Here is a 22218-nt window from a genome sequence, read left to right as displayed (position 1 = left end):
AAGAACTAAACCAAGCAGTTACTTGACTGTAATGTGTGACAACGTACACGACTGCTGCACGTGAAAGTAAACAAACGCTAGGACAACGCTACACTAAAGTGCAGGCCTAGCCACGCTACGTGAACCACGTTCATGAGGCAAACAAAAAACGTTCGAAAATCACGAAAAATAAAACGTTTTAAAGACAAGAAGCAGTTCAAACGTGCAGGACGTTGAACAGATGAAAAAGAATTACAAAAACAACGATAATATTAGACGAAGTGATTGAAATCTTAAGATTTAGTAAGAGCAATGAGAGAGCGATACTTGCGCAAAAGGCTGGCAATTACGGAAGGGAGATGGCCACACTCACATACAGACAATTGTCAGATGCTAGAGCGAGGTAAATACGGTAATGCATAGGTTATATGAGGTGAGGGAGTACGCACTGTGAATTACAAGCGCATTCAATGATTTCTTTATAAATGTTGGGCCCACCTTAGCGACAGATATTCATAGTGACACTAATCCAAATCATTACTAAAGAAATTCAAATCCTTCAACCCTTTATATGTCTCCTGCAAATGAGAGTGAAGTATTTAAAGTTGCACTTGCTTGTTTGAAACCAGATAAATCTGCTGGCTTCGATGGCATAAAGCCTTCAATACTAAGAAAGGTGTTACATTACGTTGTTCACCCTCTTACTCACATTATAAATTTATCCTTAGCAACTGGTGCTGTCCCAGATCATATAAAAATTGCTAAAGTTATCCCTGTTTACAAAGAAGGGGATCACAATGTTATAGGTAATTATCGCCCAGTTTCTATACTAACAGGCTTCTCTAAAATCTTTGAAAGAATAGTTCATGATCGTATTTATAATTTTATCAGTAAACATGATATTATGTTCAAAAGTCAATATGGGTATCGGCCAGGACACTCAACCGAACTTGCTTTGACTGAGGCCTTGGAGGTATTGTATGATGCCATAGATAATAATAGGATTTCCGTCTGTGTATTCTTGGACTTGTCCAAAGCGTTTGATACAATTGATCACCGTATTTTGTTTATGAAATTGTCACATTATGGCATAAGAGGCACAGGACTAGACTGGATTAGAAGCTATTTATCAAACAGAAAACAATTTACAAATTGTCTTTATACGGATTCTGATTGCATGAATGTTGTTTGTGGGGTTCCGCAAGGATCTATATTGGGGCCCTTGCTTTTTATAATATATGTAAATGATATTTGTCATGTGTCAGATAATTGTACTATCATATCAATCGCTGATGATACTAATATTTTTTTCTCTGGCTTGGATCCTGTGGAAATGAGGGCTAGAATTTGTCATGTGCTTGATGAATTTCATGCTTGGTTTTCAGCTAACAAACTTTCTTTAAATGTAGGTAAGACAAAATATGTTGTTTTCAATGAAGGTAGGAATAGGAATATTCTGTATGACATACAGATGCATGGTAGTAGTCTAAAAAAAGTGTGTTTTACCACTTTTCTAGGGGTAGCTATTGATTCTGGTCTGACATGGCGTGATCACATAATTACAATATCAACAAATATTTCTCAAGGCGTTGGGATTCTTTCCAAATTGAAGCACTACTTACCAAAACATATTCTTCGTTCTTTATATTTTACTTTAATTTATCCTCACCTTACTTATTGCATTACAGTTTGGTCTGGCACGGCTGCTTATAACATTAAGAAACTTTTTGTACTTCAAAAAAGGGCTATTCGACATATATCTTCTGCCGACTATAACGATCATACTAGTAAATTATTTGCCTCACTTAAGCTAAGTGCTGAAATTACCGGACCTTGTGAAAGTTCATCTTGCTACATTCGCTTATCGCTCTATTAATGGGTATAATCCGCCCACATGTAAAAATTTATTCACTGTTAATAAGGAAATCCATGATTATAATACAAGACAGGCTGGTCACATACATAGACTTTTTCCCCATAGTAACCTGGGTAAACAGAGTATACGTTATCGGGCAAACACTTGCTGGAATTATCTATTTAATCATCATGATCATATACAAAATGATTCTAAGTCACCACGTTCCTTTAAACGCCAATTAAGTGAGGTTTACATTAGTGATTATTGATCCATAATACTTTTTAGAAATCTTAGTTTGTTTATATCGTTAACACTGATAACTTAATTATTTTCCTTCTTTAGGGAGTGGCTCTACTCGATAAGCCTTTCAGGTTTTTAGATCACTTCCTTTCTCTTTATACTCAATTTCATATCTGTAAACGTTTGTATGACATACAATGTACCGTATATTGAGAAAAAACAAATATATATAAATGAAATGAAATGAAATGAAATTAAAGATTAGATAAGTTCTAATTGCATGCTTAGAAGAGCTAAGTACTCAGACAAGTATCACCATTTTGACATGATAACTGTATTGAAGTATTTTCAACAAAAATCTTAGACGTGCATCTAAACTTCTTCCTTACCATTGTTTTTGTTTGTATTGTCCTTTATTAAACATGTTAAATAAATGAATAATACAAACAAAAACCCAATGGACACTATATGGTTCCCTGCAAGTTTGTTTACAATCCAATTTCAGGTTGTGAGTTATTGCAATGTAAATATTTTTACATTTGCCCTGGATATCCCCACCACCAAACTTTTTTTGAGAGGCTTAGTCCAATCATTAACCTGGCTTTGTCAAATTCACGCCTATCATCTGTTAATTAGCATAGTATTTATCTGAACCTTTGGCTGGCTGCCTCTAGAAGCAAACATTATTTTACCCCTACTGTTCGTAATGGAATGGATGTTACCTGAAAACCAAATATTCATTCATATTATAAGTAGAACAATCCAGCAGGGATAGAAAGTTTATCTTGAATGAACCAATCAGAAGTCGTGCTATTAATAAAACTTGAAACACCTGGCCAGCAAGAGAGTTGCAAACAATTGTATCCATGACTACTAAGAAAATAAAGCAGTGACTTGGGGCCCACGTTGGGTAGAAATCTGTGGAAAATGAATATATTTTCATTGCTTATTTGAGTATTGTATATTGGGAAGAGCTGATCAAACATTAGTAGGGAGGGCTTTCAACTAGCCTGACGGCTTTCAACTGGCCTGACGGCATGTACATTTAATTTAATGAGAAGGGGGAGTTTTTATGAGTCTCCCGGTATGCGTCACATGAGAAGTTGTTTTTTTTGTTTTTCGGTTTTATCATCGTTTTTCAAGTGGAACAGCTCATAAAATCATATCAAATGAAAATAATACATATTTGAATATCCTTCCTTAGTTTTACTAATCAGGAATGTTTAATAAAGCATGCAATGCATCGTTCGAAAAAGGTAATTTTAAAGTAGAATTGAAAATGAACGACATAAAACAATATCTGTGAAGCGTGTGGAGCACAACTTTGAATATTCATTGTGAAAGAAAACATAGCGAACGATGCTTATTGCGTACAGTAAATAAATTTCGCGGAACTGGTATGGAGAAATTACGTACTGCAGCTTACGTCAGAGAAGCTCATAAATGACACAGGTGGATACAGCGCATCAAAATTCGGTTTAGGAAATCCCTGTACAGCCGACAAAAGTCGATATCTCCTTCCGTTTTCGAGTTATAAGCGATTTTGTGTTTTTGCGATATGGTTTTTAGTATATTTTCATTCAATAAGGTCGTTTTTGTGTGTGTTTAAGTAAGGGTGTGACCCAACAGATATTTCGCTAACCGTTTCACCGTATCGCCTGCCGGTCGGTTTAACGTTTAAACGCTGTTTCCCGATCACGGTTTTTTTCGACGCACGGTCACTCGACTTTTAATGAAAATAGGACATAATGAGTACAATAATTAAGGTTTTTTTTTCCCAGCAGGTAGCAATTCAGGCAACAAGACACTCGATCAATGTATGTTAATTACTAATTAGGCCCAATAATATTGCGAACCTTTCGTGTAATAATTGCTGAAAGAATAACACACATGATCAGTATTCGTGGTGTTCAGAAGTTCAGATCACTGAATTTATATCACTCGGCCTTCGGCAACATCGTAACTTTTGAAGAAAAAAACAATATATTTGTCTATCTATCACAAGATTTTTAACAAAAACTCGCCTAAATTAGTAACTTACCCACCTTTCCTGCTTACTTATTAAAAGTCATGTTAAGAAAACAAATTACGCACGCACGTGTTGTGCGATGGGTTGTAAAAATCAAGTTGAAACTGGTTTGAGCAGCCTCCGATTTCATTTTCTTTCTCTTGTGTCACATACATGATACAGTACCTTACATTTGATACAAAAGTTAATTCAACAACAGCCAAAATTTGTGTCGCAATAGGTTAAGTTTTAATCGCGCTGCGCAGTACCATTCATAATTTGCATATAACATCAAAATTTACACTCGGCGTCCAGATGGCGGGAGATGTAACATCATGTTCAATGTGTTGTGTTGTTCCCATGGTGCGATGAACTTGGGCAGAGTTCAATGACCTACTTATGTTCTGTGACCAATGTCAGTGGGAATTATGTGTGTAAAATCTCGGATTTTTCCATGTGCTATAGAAGTTTTACGTTAGCGGAGCGAATTTTAAGGCGGCTCGTTGATTGTGAGGAAGCACTTATCTAAGCATCAATATTTGTGAAAAATATCGTAAGTTTTTCATTTTCATTCATTTTCTTTTATGTTTGCCGCAATCCCGCCCGCAATGCATGCACAGCATAATACCATGTGTGAAAAAATGGCTGTACACGTGCAGACCTGAGAGAGCAAACTGGCCTTGTGTTGTTAATGTTATGACGGTACTTTCTAGAACGACCATTTGCGTCTTTTGGGGTCAACATATTTTCACACGGGATTTCAACATGCCATTGATCGATGTACACGGGTGATATATGTCACACATATTAACTGGGAAAACGAATTGACGACACTATCATGAGCTTATGACTATTGGCCTACTACTTTAGTTATATTGAACACATTATTCATGCCTAAAACATTGTTTTTCTGTTTTTTTATAGATAGTTTGCAGTACATTACTAAGTTCTTCACATATTTTTAAATAATTTTCATGTTTAAAATGTAAACAAAATAGAAAAAATAAAAAGAGAAAACGCCTTTTTGAAAAATGGAAGCGTCCTCGCAGAATGGGCGGGGCATCTTTATTTTGCTTCAAGTAAAATGTTTTCGCTCGGAAACAAAGTTTCATACTTCAACTCTCATAAAAAACCAAATTTACATCTCTTAGAAATAACTATTTTTCGTAATCTGCAAGTAAACCAAGTTTATAAGTCCATTCACTGTTATTTAAATGGTTAAACAGAACTTCAACTTATTTGGAAGGGTGCCTCGTGGTACATAGCTTTGACTGCAACCTCGCTAACGGCCTGGCGAAGTTAAGACTTATGTTACTGTGTTTGGGGTTCACAGTCAGAAAACGTCCCCCGTCAGTTTAATTACACGTTTCTTTGAGTGTTACTACTCATATAAGCATGAGAATGATCTTGAAAATATTCCCTCTATCAAACGACTGAACCAAAGTCTAACTGATATTAATAAACGAAGTTACGCGTTTTCCGACGTTTCGCGTAACCACAAATTGACCTTCTATTTCGTTTAATAAAGAATTTCAACGTACCGTTGAAAATTCCACGAAGGAAATGACTGAGATAACCAATCGATAAAATTCGATAAAAAACGATAAAAATCGATAAAAATTGGGGAATTTCAGTGAAAAACGAAGAATTTCGGTTATTTTTCTTTCAACGAATTTTAACGGGAGTTAAGCGAAATCAGTACTGTACATCTACACAGCAAGTATGACAAATTTCCATCACTCAGTTGTTGAGTTATCACGGACCCAAGCAAGTGTCACAGATGAACACAAACATACACACAAACTGATGCCTGTAGACTGAGGACCCCTTTGTTTTTTTCCTTTACAGTACAAATCCACATACCCTAACCTTACCAATGCCCCTTCATGATAGAATTCTTCTGCGAACAAGGTGATTTTTTTCAACTGATGTCTGAGGACTTGGAATTCCTTTGTTCCAAATCCTCAGTCAGAATACCAAACAAGTGCATACTGTCATGAGTGATATTATTCCTCCTTTTAGACCCTATCAAACTCCTGCAAGGTCTTTAAATAACCATTTGCACTTTTGGCTCTAAGTTTTTCCTCTTGAATTCCCACAGTGTCCAAATAAAGAAATAGAACTTGTTGGTCCACATTCTAGCCCTAATTTTCAAACATCGAAAATCATAACCAAAATATTATGACCATGAGAACTTTGTTTTCTTTCTTAATCATGATTGGTTCATTCAGTGACAGATTTGATGAATAGTAAAGGTGCTTTGAAGTAGGTAATATTGAATCAATCATGCATCAGATTCCATATCACATGTGACCCTAAGCATACAGGCAAATTGGTTCTTATATAGGAACCAACCAGTGCTCACAATCATTATAAAGGCCATATAATATTTACCTATTTGTTTGTTTCCAATCAGTGTAATTTAACAGCATTTAATTGAACTTTTAATTGTATCACAGAGAGAATTAATCGTCTTTCAATAAACAGAATGTTTTCATCTTATATTTGAGTGGATTTAGGCTTCTGCAAATAGCCTACCAAATGATTTTCCCCAGGGCCAAGTACCATCTCTACGAAGCCGCAAGCAATATTCTCCACATTACACTACACACACACATACCATTACCATCCCACAGACTCCTTTCACCTCAGTTCAGCAAGAAATTATAAAAAAAAAGAGAGAGTAATATGTTTTAGATTTTAGTGGCACTATGACATCAGAGATTAACGAATGTGCTAACATAACTTTTCTTAGCTTTTTACACAACGTTTATCACAATGATTCCTGTCATTTAAGCCATTGAAGATGCTTGGGATAGTGTCCCCTTTAATAACTAGATTATATTTTATTAAATATCCATGCAGTGTTATAGTATTGTAATAAGGAATACTACATTGAATAGTACACACAAGCATGAAAGTCAAAAGAAACACCCACCTCTGACAATCACACTCATGATGGCATGGACTTGTTTTTTGTATTCACCACTTTCATGGCTCTCAAAGACAACAGAGTTTAAAGCACTAGTATCATCACAAGATGTCTTTCCCATACAGGAGCTGCCTGTTGACCCGGCTGGATTATTCACACCATCTCTCCTCCAACGAAGCTTTGCCGTAGCTACGCTTGACTCAACCATGACAGTCACGTGATCGTCTATTGATGCACCAGTGGAATACTCCAAAGCTTTAATAGTTGCTGAGAAGAAATTTAGACAGTAAGGTAGTGATACCAGCACACAGTCTGTTGTAGTTACACATTTTTTTAAATATTATTTTGCTGCAATCATTGCCATGTACAGTGGTAAATCTTTCTTCAATCTCAAAAATGTGTTGCTTCAATTTTTGATTATCTTAGTTTAATTACTTGCTTAATAATCAGGCAACAAATATTGAAACAGGTATGCAGATGAACTTGTGTGGGTATATACTTGTCAGTGTGTGTGCATCAAGAAAAAGTTTCACAAACTCATCTTAAAGATTAAGATCAATGGAGTTCAACAGTTGGTAGGTGTATGCCCTGAATGGGTTGTTAGACATCACACACTCAAAAGTCAACATTTAAAATACCAAACAGAAATGCACAAAATGCATTCAGGTTGCCATAACATAACACGTTTTTAAGAATCTGATATCAATAGGATAAATCCCTTCTTCAGATATGTTTACACAGTTTCAAAGATTTTTCTGTTTCATCCTTGAGAAAACTAACCAGCATGCAACACATGAAACAAACAACTGTAATGGCTTTGATACTAAATGGATACATACAAGTTTCCTTTCTTGAGATATTGTGTTTGAACACTATGATTTCTGATGACCTTTGACATAAAAACCAGGGTTCATTTATCCACGCAAGATACATCCCAGTTTACCTTAAAGTGATCTTGTGATACTTACTTACTGCCCATTATGCCTCCTGGCACATAGGGCAGCAACAAAAGTCTTCCATCTTGTGATATGTGATGTTTACATGAGATGCAAGTACATTTCCATTCTAGACATACTATGTTTGCAAGGTTTTCAGATTTGACCTTTGCTGACCTCACATGACCACTGAACTCCATAATAACAGCAAGCTATTTTTAATTCAATATAGGGCATGCATGTATCGTATGATTACCCTTCCAAGGATCCATTTCTGTAATATACATTGTTTCAAACGAGGCATGAGGCACACAGAAACAAAAACAATCCATATACAATTTAGACTGAAACCATAAATATGTGTGTGGTCCTACCAATATCAATGGTGATTAAAACCCTCAAACCCATGCATGTGTAGAATAACACTCAAAGTTTTTATCATATTAATCAATGTAAACTGTCAATGGTCACAAAGGAGGTCAAAGGCCAAACTTGACCAAATTTGTAGAAAGGAAAGGTGCATTGTGAACTTCTCCTCAACTGCAAGGTTGACAGAATTCATACTTGCAGATGTATGCATGCAAGTGGTTGCCTCAATGTGTGATGATGTCATAGTGTGAAATATAAGAAGTCAAAGGTCATTGGAACTGAAAAGCATTATGATCGGATCATGGCAAAATAACTAAAGAACCTACGGTAAACCATTACAAGATCTCATGGCAATAAAGAACTCTTCCCTTCCTTCCCGCCTCCCACCCCACCCCTCACCAGGCAGACAATATCCACAATTCGAGCACCAATGGACCGTAGCTTACTGAACTGACAGGCATCAATGGAGTTATGTTGCAGTTTTAGCGAACAAGGATAGCATATCTATGGCATATAATAACTAATGCATGCCCATACATGGACATATCTTGTAGAACACTCATATATATTTCATTTCATCACCAAATCTGATGACACGTTTGGAGAATAATAGATTGGAGGATTCCTTCACAGCGGTATTTAATTAGCTTTCCTCAGTGATGTAATGCATAGTCAATAACTTCCTTGACATATCTACAAGGCTATAATGTGAGCATGATATTCGTGTATGAAGTATATCCTTCTCTACATGAAGTTAGTAGCTTTCCCTTGCATGATGGTTTATGCAAAGATGTGTGATTTGTCTTAAAGACTTTTTCAAAAAGTTTATCCCCACTGTGTCTATAGCAAGGTATGGGTGCAATATCTTGTCGTATTGTATGGTCTCGTCCCTCCTACTAATTTATTTCACTTCACATATACCCTCACATACCATTTTCATTTGTCACTAAGACCCTCCATGCAACAGCTGGGCTTTCATCTTCTGTTACAGTGATGGTGTAGATACCAGTCCTTGCAGCTGTATCCATGGTAGTAGGTAGGGTAAGAGTAGCAGGTTCACTGCTGATGTTTGTCATTGCTTCATCTGGTACTCTAGGACTATTGAGTGTAAACATATAACCCGGAGAATCTGCCCCACCTGGAAGAAGCACTGCTTTATCAAATGTTACATTGGCTGTTTGGGAACCACCTGTGTATACTTCAATGGTAGTTGGATTTGTTGCGGTTGCTACAGGACTCCTTACAACAGCAACATACTGAGGATTAAACTCGTCTGGTAACAGGAAATAACATGTCACATGCTTAACAATTTCACAAAGACTGCAGGAGACTCTGAGCCAACAAGCTTCAATGAATTAGAGATGAATAATGATAATTATGACTAGAATTATCAAATATTGTGGGGAAATATAACCATATATAACCATCCATATGACACCATTACTTGTGACTATCAAATAAATACGATTTGAATCACAAAAACTGCAACTGTGGAATCATAGCTATCACTTTCCAAGTTGAGGATATAGTCTAGCTTGGTAATACTAACTAACTAATATGGCCATTGCATAGTCAAAACAATACAAACTATTAACACTGTATGATAAACACACACATGCTGATATCTGTCAAGGCAGCATGTCTTTTGTGTTTTGACCACAGTTCCCCAGCTAAGATCACATCATTGATATTCTGAGGAATATTCACAGGAGTAAACCTTTGGCAAAAAATGAGCAAGGATAGTTTTGTTGATCAACAATCAATTGAGTCAATACACAGGCTTGTGTAGTGCAACCCTTATTGTTTCATTAAGATTGCACCTACTAGAAGTTAGATTTTCCCCTCCCTGTGATAGGTTCCCCCTACAAATTCTTGGTGCTCATTGAGTTCGATAGCCTGTCATTTCATTGCAGGATGTTGGCATGACAATACCTTTATTCTTGGAATGACATTGCTTTTTTCTCTATGTGAACCAAGAAGGGTACAAAGGATACAAGGGCTAAGCTTTTCCCAGAAGATAGAGATCTTCTGCAAATAGGTGACCATTGTGTGCACCTCTTGTTTATGAGCTCATTTCCTTTGACTACCATCACTAAGTTGTTTACACCTGGTCAGGCTTATAGCCACGCCGGCCGGCGGCGGCCGGTGGTAACCGCCACTCACGCCTGCCGGCCGGCATTGAAAGTGAATAAACAGTCCACTGGCCGGCACAAAAAAATAGTAAAATGCTTGTGAAATACAACAAAAGTAACAAATTTATCTTTACCTTGCCGTAAAACATGATAATAACGTCACCTTTTTCTGTTATTTGCCCATGGACCCCACCAGGGGCCCTTAAGCGGGCCCCTGGACCCCCGGCCGTGAGATGCGAGAGCTTCGCTCGCTATGCTCGCTACGCTTCGCAAATTTATTTAACCAGCACTCACAATCTCCTAGCTATAACCCTGCACCTGGTGTTTTAGTTGTTGTTAAGTATGATGTTACTGTGTCCCTCATAACAGTAAGCTGATCATCTGTATCCCCTATATTTAAGCTGGGCAGGGAGTTGTGTTATCTTAGGATACTCTTGCCCTTGGCTCTATAAGAAGGCCAGTTTACCAGTGATCTGTGCCGCTTACTAGATAGTCTTAGTCACTCGTAATTGGTACAGACTCCATCTGACCAGACTGTTATACCCAGGGAATGCTTAGGGCGTACAGCCTGACAAAACTGTTAGTTGTCATGGCAACCTGTGATCTAAGTCAGTATTTGTGCATGGGTTGAAGTAGTCGCTCTTCAGATACTGTGTGCGTAAGCATCAAGTGCATCTTCAGTTACATCATCATCAAAATAGGGATTTGCAATATGTTAATGAGCTAAATCGATGATAAGTCAATTTAAATCAGAAGAAATCAACTTAAGCTGCTAGAAACTGTTAAAAGTCAAAGGAAATTGACTTCTGTGGCCAAAGTGAAATGTATGCATGTCCTGGACTCTGTAATTGCAATGAGAGGTGAGGTATCAATGGACTGTTTCAAAATGATTCAATGCTTCCATGGGGTGTATACTAACTAAACAGAAACCAGTGCTTCCCACCAATGAAGAACAAGGTGATTTGTCATTGCTGTTCTTTGTCAAGCGACAAATTTAAACAAGTTTTTTTTTTGTGAAATATGCCCCCTACCCACCTCTCTTCCCCTATACATTCACTTGAAGTGTGTATTAGCCAGCAGGTTGTGCATATTGGCTGTATCATGTAGTATTGTTTCATTATTTTACGCATACAATGCTCATACAGCATTTTCACACAAGTAAATGGTGCCTCCGTGTGCGTTTAATGTACATATTTATGTGCGTATTTATTGCAATACGCATTTCCTTTGGGCATTTTTTAAACCTGAAGTGAGTATTCATACTGTTTGAAGTGCATTTTATCCAACAGGTTGCTCCCATTGATGGCATTTTCATGTGCGATTTGTAAAAATGCACGCGTAGTGAAGTGAATAAACAGAAGTAAACTTTTGTGTTAGGAAATTAGGCCACTCACCTGACACCCCTCAGCCATCTAGGATGATGCAGATATCACCAGTAGAACTTATTCATAATTAATTTGCATGAAGAAAATTAATCGCTGTTAAATCAATATTGCCATTATCCATCAATACAGATAAATCCATGCTGCAATAACTGTTCATTTACCAGCATATAGCAGTAATGACATAATGAAAATACATACATTGACAGTTTGTTCCTCTCCAGCCATCCTCGCATTGGTTATTTTCACACACACCTGTGTCTAAAGCACAGAGAGTGTTACCTGCACAATGACACTCCTGTTTACAGTTAGCACCAAACGTCCCTGTTTCACACTCTGGAAAGAATTGAAGAAAGTAAAATGTAAATCATGACATTGCTGATGAAGTACTGAAACATGGTTGTAATATCAGAAAACTAAAAAGCATACATTCCAGATATGATCTACACTACTAAAATAATCGCTCTGAGAGACCTGTAATGTGCAAAGTGATAGTATGTAAACTCAATGAAAGTCAACAAACTCCTACAAGGCACAGTACCTAGTCATAAAAGTGACATTTCTTCCAATTTTACAGAATAGATAATTGGATGATCTCCCTTTATTTTAAATATCAGGAAGCTGTCTCTACCAAAACCAGAAGCCACAAATGGAGTCTATTGAATGATGACACCACTAACACCATTGAAACTATTGTCAGCATTGAAAGATATAAGGGTATACCTCCTTACCGTTTTACAACTCGTTAAAAATTCAGATTAAAAAGGATCGTAGAAATGCAATGTTATCACTTAACAATATGAATGTAATATCTCCTTTTTGGTCAGCTTCTTTACATACAAAAGAAAAAGATCAACTTCACTGGCAGGACCCAATTTCAGTTTATTTATTACCATGTTTCAACAACAAAGAAACCAAATCAGAGAAAAAAACCTACCATGTATAAAATTAGTAAATTGAGTATGTTCATATTAACACATATATAGCTTACCAGATGACCTAAGTTGATGTACAGTAGTGATTTCGCTTAACTCCCGTTGAAAAAAAATCAACGATTGATAAAAAACGTTGAAAATCGATAAAAAAAGTTGAAAATCGGTTAAAAACGAATAATTTTGTTGACAAGATTTAGACTACTGCGGGCACGGGTTGTCAACGAAGTTTCAACGAAAATTCCACGAAAGTTATCGCGATCAAAAACCGCAAAGGCAGTTCTAGACATATCAAGGTTGTGACTTGCGTTGAATCCTTAGTTTAACTACAGCCATTTTCAGACTCTACCAGAAGTTGTAGAGGAATATTACAAATGTTACAAAAGTTTGATTGTAGATAGAGTAAGTTCTTTACTAGGTGTTTGAAAAATGATTTGGCTAGGATAATAAAAACTAGTCTTGATCGATCGTAATAAGCACATTCTACGACTCGTAAGTTATAGGCTAGTATTAAACTAAGATAAGTTTAGGTTAGCTCACCAAGGAACGCAGCGTCAGAAAAACTAGAAATAAAAAAAATATATCCACAATGAAACAGTCGTAGCTGGATATCAAAGAGATCTTTATTTCCAATAAATTCCTGTGTTACTTGACGTACTACAGTACCATTTACTACAGAACATCACTCACTAAACAAACTTTTCTGAGAGCGCATTCCGTACAAAAAATCTCCCCCAGCTTCAATGCACGCAAAAATAAAAAACATCCTGTTATTTTCCCCCTAACCCGTTACTGTAAGTTGCCCGCGAATGCAGATGGACTGCCCTGGTATTTAGGTCGCAGCCTGGGTCTCGGCCACCTGCAGTTTGCTGCTAACATGTGTATTCCCTACCCTGGATATCCCCACCACCAAACTTTTTTTGAGAGGCTTAGTCCAATCATAAACCTGGCTTTGTCAAATTCACGCCTATCATCTGTTAATTAGCATAGTATTTATCTGAACCTTTGGCTGGCTGCCTCTAGAAGCAAACATTATTTTACCCCTACTGTTCGTAATGGAATGGATGTTACCTGAAAACCAAATATTCATTCATATTACAAGTAGAACAATCCAGCAGGGATAGAAAGTTTATCTTGAATGAACCAATCAGAAGTCGTGCTATTAATAAAACTTGAAACACCTGGCCAGCAAGAGAGTTGCAAACAATTGTATCCATGACTACTAAGAAAATAAAGCAGTGACTTGGGGCCCACGTTGGGTAGAAATCTGTGGAAAATGAATATATTTTCATTGCTTATTTGAGTATTGTATATTGGGAAGAGCTGATCAAACATTAGTAGGGAGGGCTTTCAACTAGCCTGACGGCTTTCAACTGGCCTGACGGCATGTACATTTAATTTAATGAGAAGGGGGAGTCTCCCGGTATGCGTCACATGAGAAGTTTTTTTTTTTGTTTTTCGGTTTTATCATCGTTTTTCAAGTGGAACAGCTCATAAAATCATATCAAATGAAAATAATACATATTTGAATATCCTTCCTTAGTTTTATTAATCAGGAATGTTTAATAAAGCATGCAATGCATCGTTCGAAAAAGTTAATTTTAATGTAGAATTGAAAATGAACGACATAAAACAATATCTGTGAAGCGTGTGGAGCACAACTTTGCATATTCGTTGTGAAAGAAAACATACAGTACCGCTTTTAAGTAAATTGGAAAACCGCGCTCTTAATCGCGCTCTGTGCGTTTAAACCGCGCTCTATCTTTTGTTAAAACCCGCATTGAAATGCAGTTAATTGCGGGGAACTGTTTATCAGAGCGCAGATTCCGTCGGAAGGCTTCCCTAATTCTATTCATGCCAGCTAAAAGTGTGAAGTTCATTGTTACCGTCAGACGGTCAATGGCTGTAATCCTACTTAATTCCTTCCAATCCGGTAACAAAAGAATATCGATCGTCGCCGGTAGAAAGAAGACCGAGGGTTTATACTCGGTCAAGGGAAGGGATAGTGTATAAGCACGTATCTTATACTGTTTAAATTCAACGTACAATACAAATGTTCAAGTGGGAGCAAAACAGTTGGTTTGATGAGTGAAACGTTAGCAAACAGAATTCCCGCGATTGCTGCGAACAATAAAAATTGCCGTTTAATATTCAAACAGTTCTCAACGTCCGTTCGGAAATAACAATATTCCTGAAAATTATTCAGGAATCATGATTTTTCCTACCACAGATTAAGTGAGAAAGCCGAATTGATCATATTTCGGGGCTAGAACAGTACAGTAAAATGTTCTTGCAAGTAATACGGGCTATTCGCGCACATGTTACATTACGGAACTGAGCTGGTACTCAGTTGTATACTGCACTGAGACATTGCACGTTGTCACTGCCCTTGGAATTCTCCTACTTCTAAGCCTACATCGAAAGTTACGCCGTATACACCTCGCAAGAAAACCACGATAACCTTAAATGAAAAACAATATTTTGCACTTGAAGATCTGACTTCCCTCAAAATGCAATGATAAGGTCTACCCCCAGTACTTCTTGATACATTGAGTTTCCAATTACTAGTCAAAAATATTTTCTGAAAAAAGTACGATATTTTTCACAAAAATTGATGATTAGATAAGTGCTTCCTCACAATCAACGAGCCGCCCCGAATTCGTTCCGCTTACGTAAAACTTCTATATATATATTGCACGTGGAAAACCCGAGTTTTTACACACATAATTCCCATTGACATTGGTCACGGAACATAAGTAGGTCATCGACATTTGAACTTGGCAACTTGCCCAAGTTCATTGCACCATGGCAACGACACAACAAATTGTACATGATTGTACATTTTCCCGCCATCTGGACGCCAAGTTATAACTTTTGGTGTAATATGCAAATTATGAATGGTAGTGTACTGCGCGGTTAAAACTTAAACTATTGCGACACACACAAATTTTGTGTGTTGTAGAAGTAACTTCTGTATCAAATGTAAAGTACTGTATGGTAGGCCTACTATAATTTATAAAAGACGGTTTTCCTCAGGCGATAGGGAAAAGGGGTGTTTCGGTGAACTCGATCTCTTTGTATAGTACTTGGATACCTAAAATGACCATGTACATGCAGTTTCTATTTCTCTTTAGTAAGCTCTAATCATCATTTTTATCCTTTGCGGATCTTCATTGGAATAAATTCGAAATGTATTGCTTGACGCCAGTATTTAACGGTAAGCATTTCTTAAATTGTTGACTGAGCTTCAAAATCCATTTTCAAACAAGTCTGTTAATTTTCATGAAGGTTTTATAAAAAATCGACATACAGCTAGGGAACGAAAGCTGTTCTATAGTATCCAAATAAAATACATGTTTCTCGTACTGAGATCTGAAAGAAACGGGCGGCCATTTTTCTTCTTTTCATGCGCTGCTACTAGTTTGGAATATGTTCCAACCTTTACAAAATAATTTTTAAGGATAGTTTAGATTTCTTGTAATCCGAAAAGAAACTCGGAAATCAGGAAAAAAGGAGGCCCATCAATTGCGCGGACGAGAAACATGTTTTGAATTTAACCGGCCCTGCTTCAAATTTGTTGGGTGGAAATTCTTTTTTCTTTTCATTCTGCTGGAACCAATGGTAATTTATATAAAAAATTCACACAAGAAACGCCTAGTAACACTTTATTTCTTCAAAATGTTGCCAACTATTTAAAGTAAACTTATCCTCCGTCATAACAGAAATAAGACCTGAAGTTGTGCTGTCGTCTCTTTCTGAACAGGGAGATCCATGTGGTCTTGCCAGATATTTAATGCGTAAAATATTTACACCATATGAGCTTTTAAATTGTAATGTTAATGGGATTAAGAAAAATGCACTTGATAAGGATAGGGTATTTGCAATTAGGAAATGTATTATGGAGCAGTTTCATGTACCACTTCACATTCAGAAAAGAGTTTGGGGACAGTGCGTTAAAAAGATGGACACAGCCAACAGAAATGCTAAGAGATACTTAGCAATGGCAGTCAAATCTTGAAGTACAGTATTTTTTGGTATATTCCATTTTCCTCTATTTTTTGTCATCATATATTTAAGTTATTCTTGATGTGAAACCTTTGAAGACTGTAGTAAAAAAGAACTACATGTTAATTTTGATCCCTTGCATGGTAATTTTAATATTTTACTTATTGTATTTTTCAATGTTGTTGCCTTTGTAAGTGCAATGTTTCCTAGTCTAATAGACAGTGTGTTGCTTTTAGTTTGCTTTTCTAAGCGTGACACTGTTGTACTGTTTTCTTTTATAGTATTAATTTATTTGCTTTGTGAGTGCAAAGCTTCCTAGCCTAATGTGTGCCTAACTTTTCTTTTAGAATTTTTAAAAGATTTAAAGAAAATACAGACTGTTTGTTTCTTTTTAGTTTGCATTTCTAAGCTTTAACACTGTTGCATGATTATTCTTATTTTATAATAATTTGCTTTTTTTTAAAACAAGCATTTGTGCTTAGAATTCTTTTTCATTTTGGTTTCCAGGATATAACTACAATTATTCTCTTTACAACTCCTTTCAGTTAGTGACAACCTTCGCATTCGTAAGCCTATGAACAGAACTCTATAAAAAATAAAATAAAATCAGTGCGTTTCCTGGCCTAATGTGCCTAAAGTTCACACAAAACGCGGGGCCTAATTTTACTACTAAAAATGATATGTTACCCAGAAAGGATAAGGCACGAAGTTTCCTTCTTGCATTTTATTACTTCTGGTAACCATAACATATCGGGGAATAAAATAAAAACGTATAAAAAAGGTTTTGCCCTTCAACACGAAACTATTCTCGTTAAAACTTTCAGTCGAAGTCGTGAACTTCGTACTCGTACACTGGCCTAATGTGCCTAAACTCAACACAAAACGCGAGGCCTAATGTTACTACAAAAAATGGTCCGTTAATGTTACGGCGAAAGGATAAGACACTAAGTTTCCTTCTTGCTTTTTATTACTTCTGGTTACCAGAACATATCGGGGAATAAAATAAACACGTATAAAAAGGTTTTGCCCTTCAACACGAAACTATTCTCGATTAAAACTTTCTTTCCGTCAAAGTTGGTAAACTTCGTTTAAAATTGTGATGTTTATAACGGGTGTTGGTTACAAGCGATAGGTTTACACTACCTCCACGCTATGAATAGCGTTGTATCGATCGGTTCACTCCCATTGTGTCGGTGGTGAATAGCGAGCGAGGGGAATTCGCGTTCCTTTGTTTGGAACGCGGGGAAATCGCGTTCCTTTATTTGGAGCGCGGTTAAGTACAGTTAAGCTGCGTTTTGCGCTGAATCGCGCTAATCTCTTCCAATTTACTTAAAAGCGGTACTGTAGCGAACGATGCTTATTGCGTACAGTAAATAAATTTCGCGGAACTGGTATAGAGAAATTACGTACTGCAGCTTACGTCAGAGAAGCTCATAAATGACACAGGTGGATACAGCGCATCAAAATTTGGTTTAGGAAATCCCTGTACAGCCGACAAAAGTCGATATCTCCTTCCGTTTTCGAGTTATAAGCGATTTTTTTTTTTGCGATATGGTTTTTAGTATATTTTCATTCAATAAGGTCGTTTTTGTGTGTGTTTAAGTAAGGGTGTGACCCAACAGATATTTCGCTAACCGTTTCACCGTATCGCCTGCCGGTCGGTTTAACGTTTAAACGCCGTTTCCCGATCGCGTTTTTTTTCGACGCACGGTCACTCGACTTTTAATGAAAATAGGACATAATGAGTACAATAATTAAGGTTTTTTTTCCCAGCAGGTAGCAATTCAGGCAACAAGACACTCGATCAATGTATGTTAATTACTAATTAGGCCCAATAATATTGCGAACCTTTCTTGTAATAATTGCTGAAAAGAATAACACACATGATCAGTATTCGTGGTGTTCAGAAGTTCAGATCACTGAATTTATATCACTCGGCCTTCGGCAACATCGTAACTTTTGAAGAAAAAAACAATATATTTGTCTATCTATCACAAGATTTTTAACAAAAACTCGCCTAAATTAGTAAACTTACCAACCTTTCCTGCTTACTTATTAAAAGTCATGTTAAGAAAAAAAATTACGCACGCACGAGTTGTGCGATGGGTTGTAAAAATCAAGTTGAAACTGGTTTGAGCAGCCTCCGATTTCATTTTCTTTCTCTTGTGTCACATACATGATACAGTACCTTACATTTGATACAAAAGTTAATTCAACAACAGCCAAAATTTGTGTCGCAATAGGTTAAGTTTTAATCGCGCTGCGCAGTACCATTCATAATTTGCATATAACATCAAAATTTACACTCGGCGTCCAGATGGCGGGAGATGTAACATCATGTTCAATCTGTTGTGTTGTTCCCATGGTGCGATGAACTTGGGCAAAGTTCAATGACCTACTTATGTTCTGTGACCAATGTCAGTGGGAATTATGTGTGTAAAATCTCGGGTTTTTCCATGTGTTATATATGGCTCATTCCATGAACCTGGGTTTCAAAGTGTGACAAAGGGGTAAAAATTTCAAATTAGGTTATTTCATATTTTGTTTTGTATTTTAAGTACTCAAGCATATCTAGTTTCATGAATGAATAATGGTTAAGAATTCTTCCCGTCAGACAGGTAGCTGCAAACATTCAGAGGTATGGAAACTGTCAAAATTGCGGATGTAACAGAGACACCACATTTAACGATGGCCAACCCCCTCCTGACTGAAAGGAAAAGAGCAACCTATTCATGCAGTCACCTTTCAATAATCCATAGGTGCACTATCACATTAAATGTAACATAATTTGGAATTTATTTATTATTGGGGATGAATAGCTTGAAATGTATTCATCAAGCAATGCACTTCAGGTCTTATTTACCCTCCATTTCCTGATATTCTCATACGTCGCCTCACTTCAACCATATGAAGCAATGGTCACCTCTGTTACATGTTTACATGAGTGTAATACTTGATTAAGATAACAACTGAGCCTCAGGACTCGGAATTTTCATTTGGTACTACCATTCCGCAAAGTTGGGGTAGGATTCTGGGTGTAACGAAGACACCATATCCCTGTTACACTCAATTGTATTTTGGAGTGACGTTCTTTCGGTGGCAGATTTGCAGAAAAATAAACAGACATGAACAGAAGGTAATCACAAGTAAATAGAAGACACTTCTTAATTTCTTGACCACTTTATTATTGAAAAATCAACTTGCGGTTACATGGATTCTGGGTGTAACGAAGACACCATTTCCCTTAAACGCAATTGTATTTTGGAGTGACGTTCTTTCGGTGGCAGATTTGCAGAAAAATGAACAGACATGAACATAAAGTAATCACAAATAAATAGAAGACACTTCTTCTTAACTTCTTGACCACTTTATTTATGATTATTATTATTGAAAAATTATTATCGTAAAATCAACTTGCGGTTACATGGATTCTGGGTGTAACGAAGACACCATTTCCCTTAAACGCAATTGTATTTTGGAGTGACGTTCCTTCGGTGGCAGATTTGCAGAAAAATAAACAGACATGAACATAAGGTAATCACAAATAAATAGAAGACACTTCTTCTTAATTTCTTGACCACTTTATTTATTATTATTATTATTGAAAAATCAACTTGTGGTAACATGGAAAACAACTTGATTCAAGCATAATCAGTCGATTTTAGAATTACATAAAAAAATTATGAAACAGCTAATACACATTCTTTTCTTGTATTTATTCAATTATAATGCAAACTTTAAGAAATTGTCAATACCAACAAATAAACAATCAATTGATCAGTTTTTAAATGCCACCAAATATTTAGCAATGAATGAAACCGGTGCTAACACCAGAAAGAAATTTTTATATTATTTTTTTATTATTTATTCTGTTAAAATGAAAACATCTTAATTTTCAAATGCCATGTAAACACAATCAAATGCTAAAATATTTTCCTTTTATTTTTCACACCCTACAGGCTCAACATTAAGGACAACAAGCCAGCAGAGCTACGCAAGATACAGTACCGCTCACATAAAATCGGCCGTGGCATCGTGTATCGTGACAAATTTTGAGGAGACTCGAGGAGTCTATCGTGATATCGTTTCCATTACGCCTATAGCAAGTACCTAACGTGATATCGTGCGTCGCATCGTGGTCGTGATATCGTGATGGTGTGTTTATCATTTCACTGGCACTTACTACTATCGTGATGTTATCGTTATAGCGTGAATCACGTTGCAGAACGATCGATCGTTACATCGTGATTTGAAAGAATTGGGGTAGGCTTCTTCCCGAGTAAATGAAATCATCAATTCAACGCTACTGTATGTGCAATAGATTTATTCCAAATTCTGATCAAAAAGTTCGGTGAATCACCAAAATTAAGTGTCAATCGACATACAAGTTTCATAATCGCAAAACTAGTACGATAGGCCTAATGAACACACTGTAGGCCTACTCATCCAAACTCCTTCCTACAAACCCCTTCTTTAGAAAAAAACAGCGGTCGCAAAATATTCTCTATTCGAACAAAACATTCGTTCTGAACTTCTTGTATGCAAGAATGTCAGCCTAAGCTTTAATTGCACTGTCAAATCGTCCCAAAATGTTACGGTAGGGTTAATATGCATTGTAACGCTGAATATAGGCCTGCAGTAGCTTTTTCACCGTCCGGGATGCATAGGCTGGCATACGTTAGTATGTTTGAACATGGTTTTCACGATCGAATTTTGCAAGATTTTCGAGAAAATTGTTTGCTTGAAGAATGTTTTCCCGCACCATATGATATGCTCAAATTAGCAGTTTCTTTTGCATACTGTAGCATCAATAATCGATGGGATCCTGATGGCAACCCGTATTGACACGCCCATTAAAAATTATACAAAATAGGTCATAACTTCTGTTAGAAGCTTTTTTTTTTTATTTAAATGTAATGAAGTCATTAATTGCCTTTGGTCGGACAGGTTTGCATGTAATGGAAACAAACTTATTTGCTGAAAATACTCTACGGTCAAGTTGATCACGAACCTTGTAGAATTTTCAAACCGTAGTCAGTCCAGACATGTTTGGTTTCACCAAATCCTCCATTACATGCAACTAAAGTATATTTTTAGAATATTTATGTGTTAATACTTGAAATTTCATTTTGTTCAAACATGTGATTAAGCATCATATAACGTAATTAAATACACATTCGCCCTTGCATACCGTCAGTAGTTGACCAGGACACTGTGACATCACCATTAACTCCCTCATTATAATTTACATGTAACTGCTCATAACTTTTGTTAGAAGCATATTTGCTCACACAATACAGTACAGTATATATGTGCTTATAAAGACAACTAGCCTTCAACATGAAAGTGCAATGGTGTAATCAGCGTTTAGATGGTGTATGTGGCGAGTGGAGGGGGGGGGGGGCACCGTGACTTGTACGTAAGTAGGGCTGTGAGTTTTCGTTTA

At 36.7% G+C, this 22218-nt stretch overlaps 1 protein-coding gene across 1 annotated transcript in view; it reads right to left on the bottom strand.

Moving 5' to 3' along the window:
* Positions 1-22218, bottom strand: part of LOC139955788 (uncharacterized) — a 491243-nt gene that overhangs the window by 343046 nt on the left and 125979 nt on the right. The window contains exons 6-7 of the mRNA XM_071955163.1: positions 12037-12171; positions 9253-9594 (exon numbers count right to left, since the gene is read on the bottom strand). Of these exons, the coding sequence (XP_071811264.1) occupies positions 9253-9594; positions 12037-12171 (477 nt within the window). The remainder of the gene's footprint in view (positions 1-9252; positions 9595-12036; positions 12172-22218) is intronic.

Source organism: Apostichopus japonicus, chromosome 2 (assembly GCF_037975245.1).
Source record: "Apostichopus japonicus isolate 1M-3 chromosome 2, ASM3797524v1, whole genome shotgun sequence".
NCBI lineage: Eukaryota > Metazoa > Echinodermata > Holothuroidea > Aspidochirotida > Stichopodidae > Apostichopus > Apostichopus japonicus.
The sequence above is the reverse complement of the archived record's forward strand: the minus strand, read 5'-3'. Positions and strand labels throughout refer to the sequence as shown.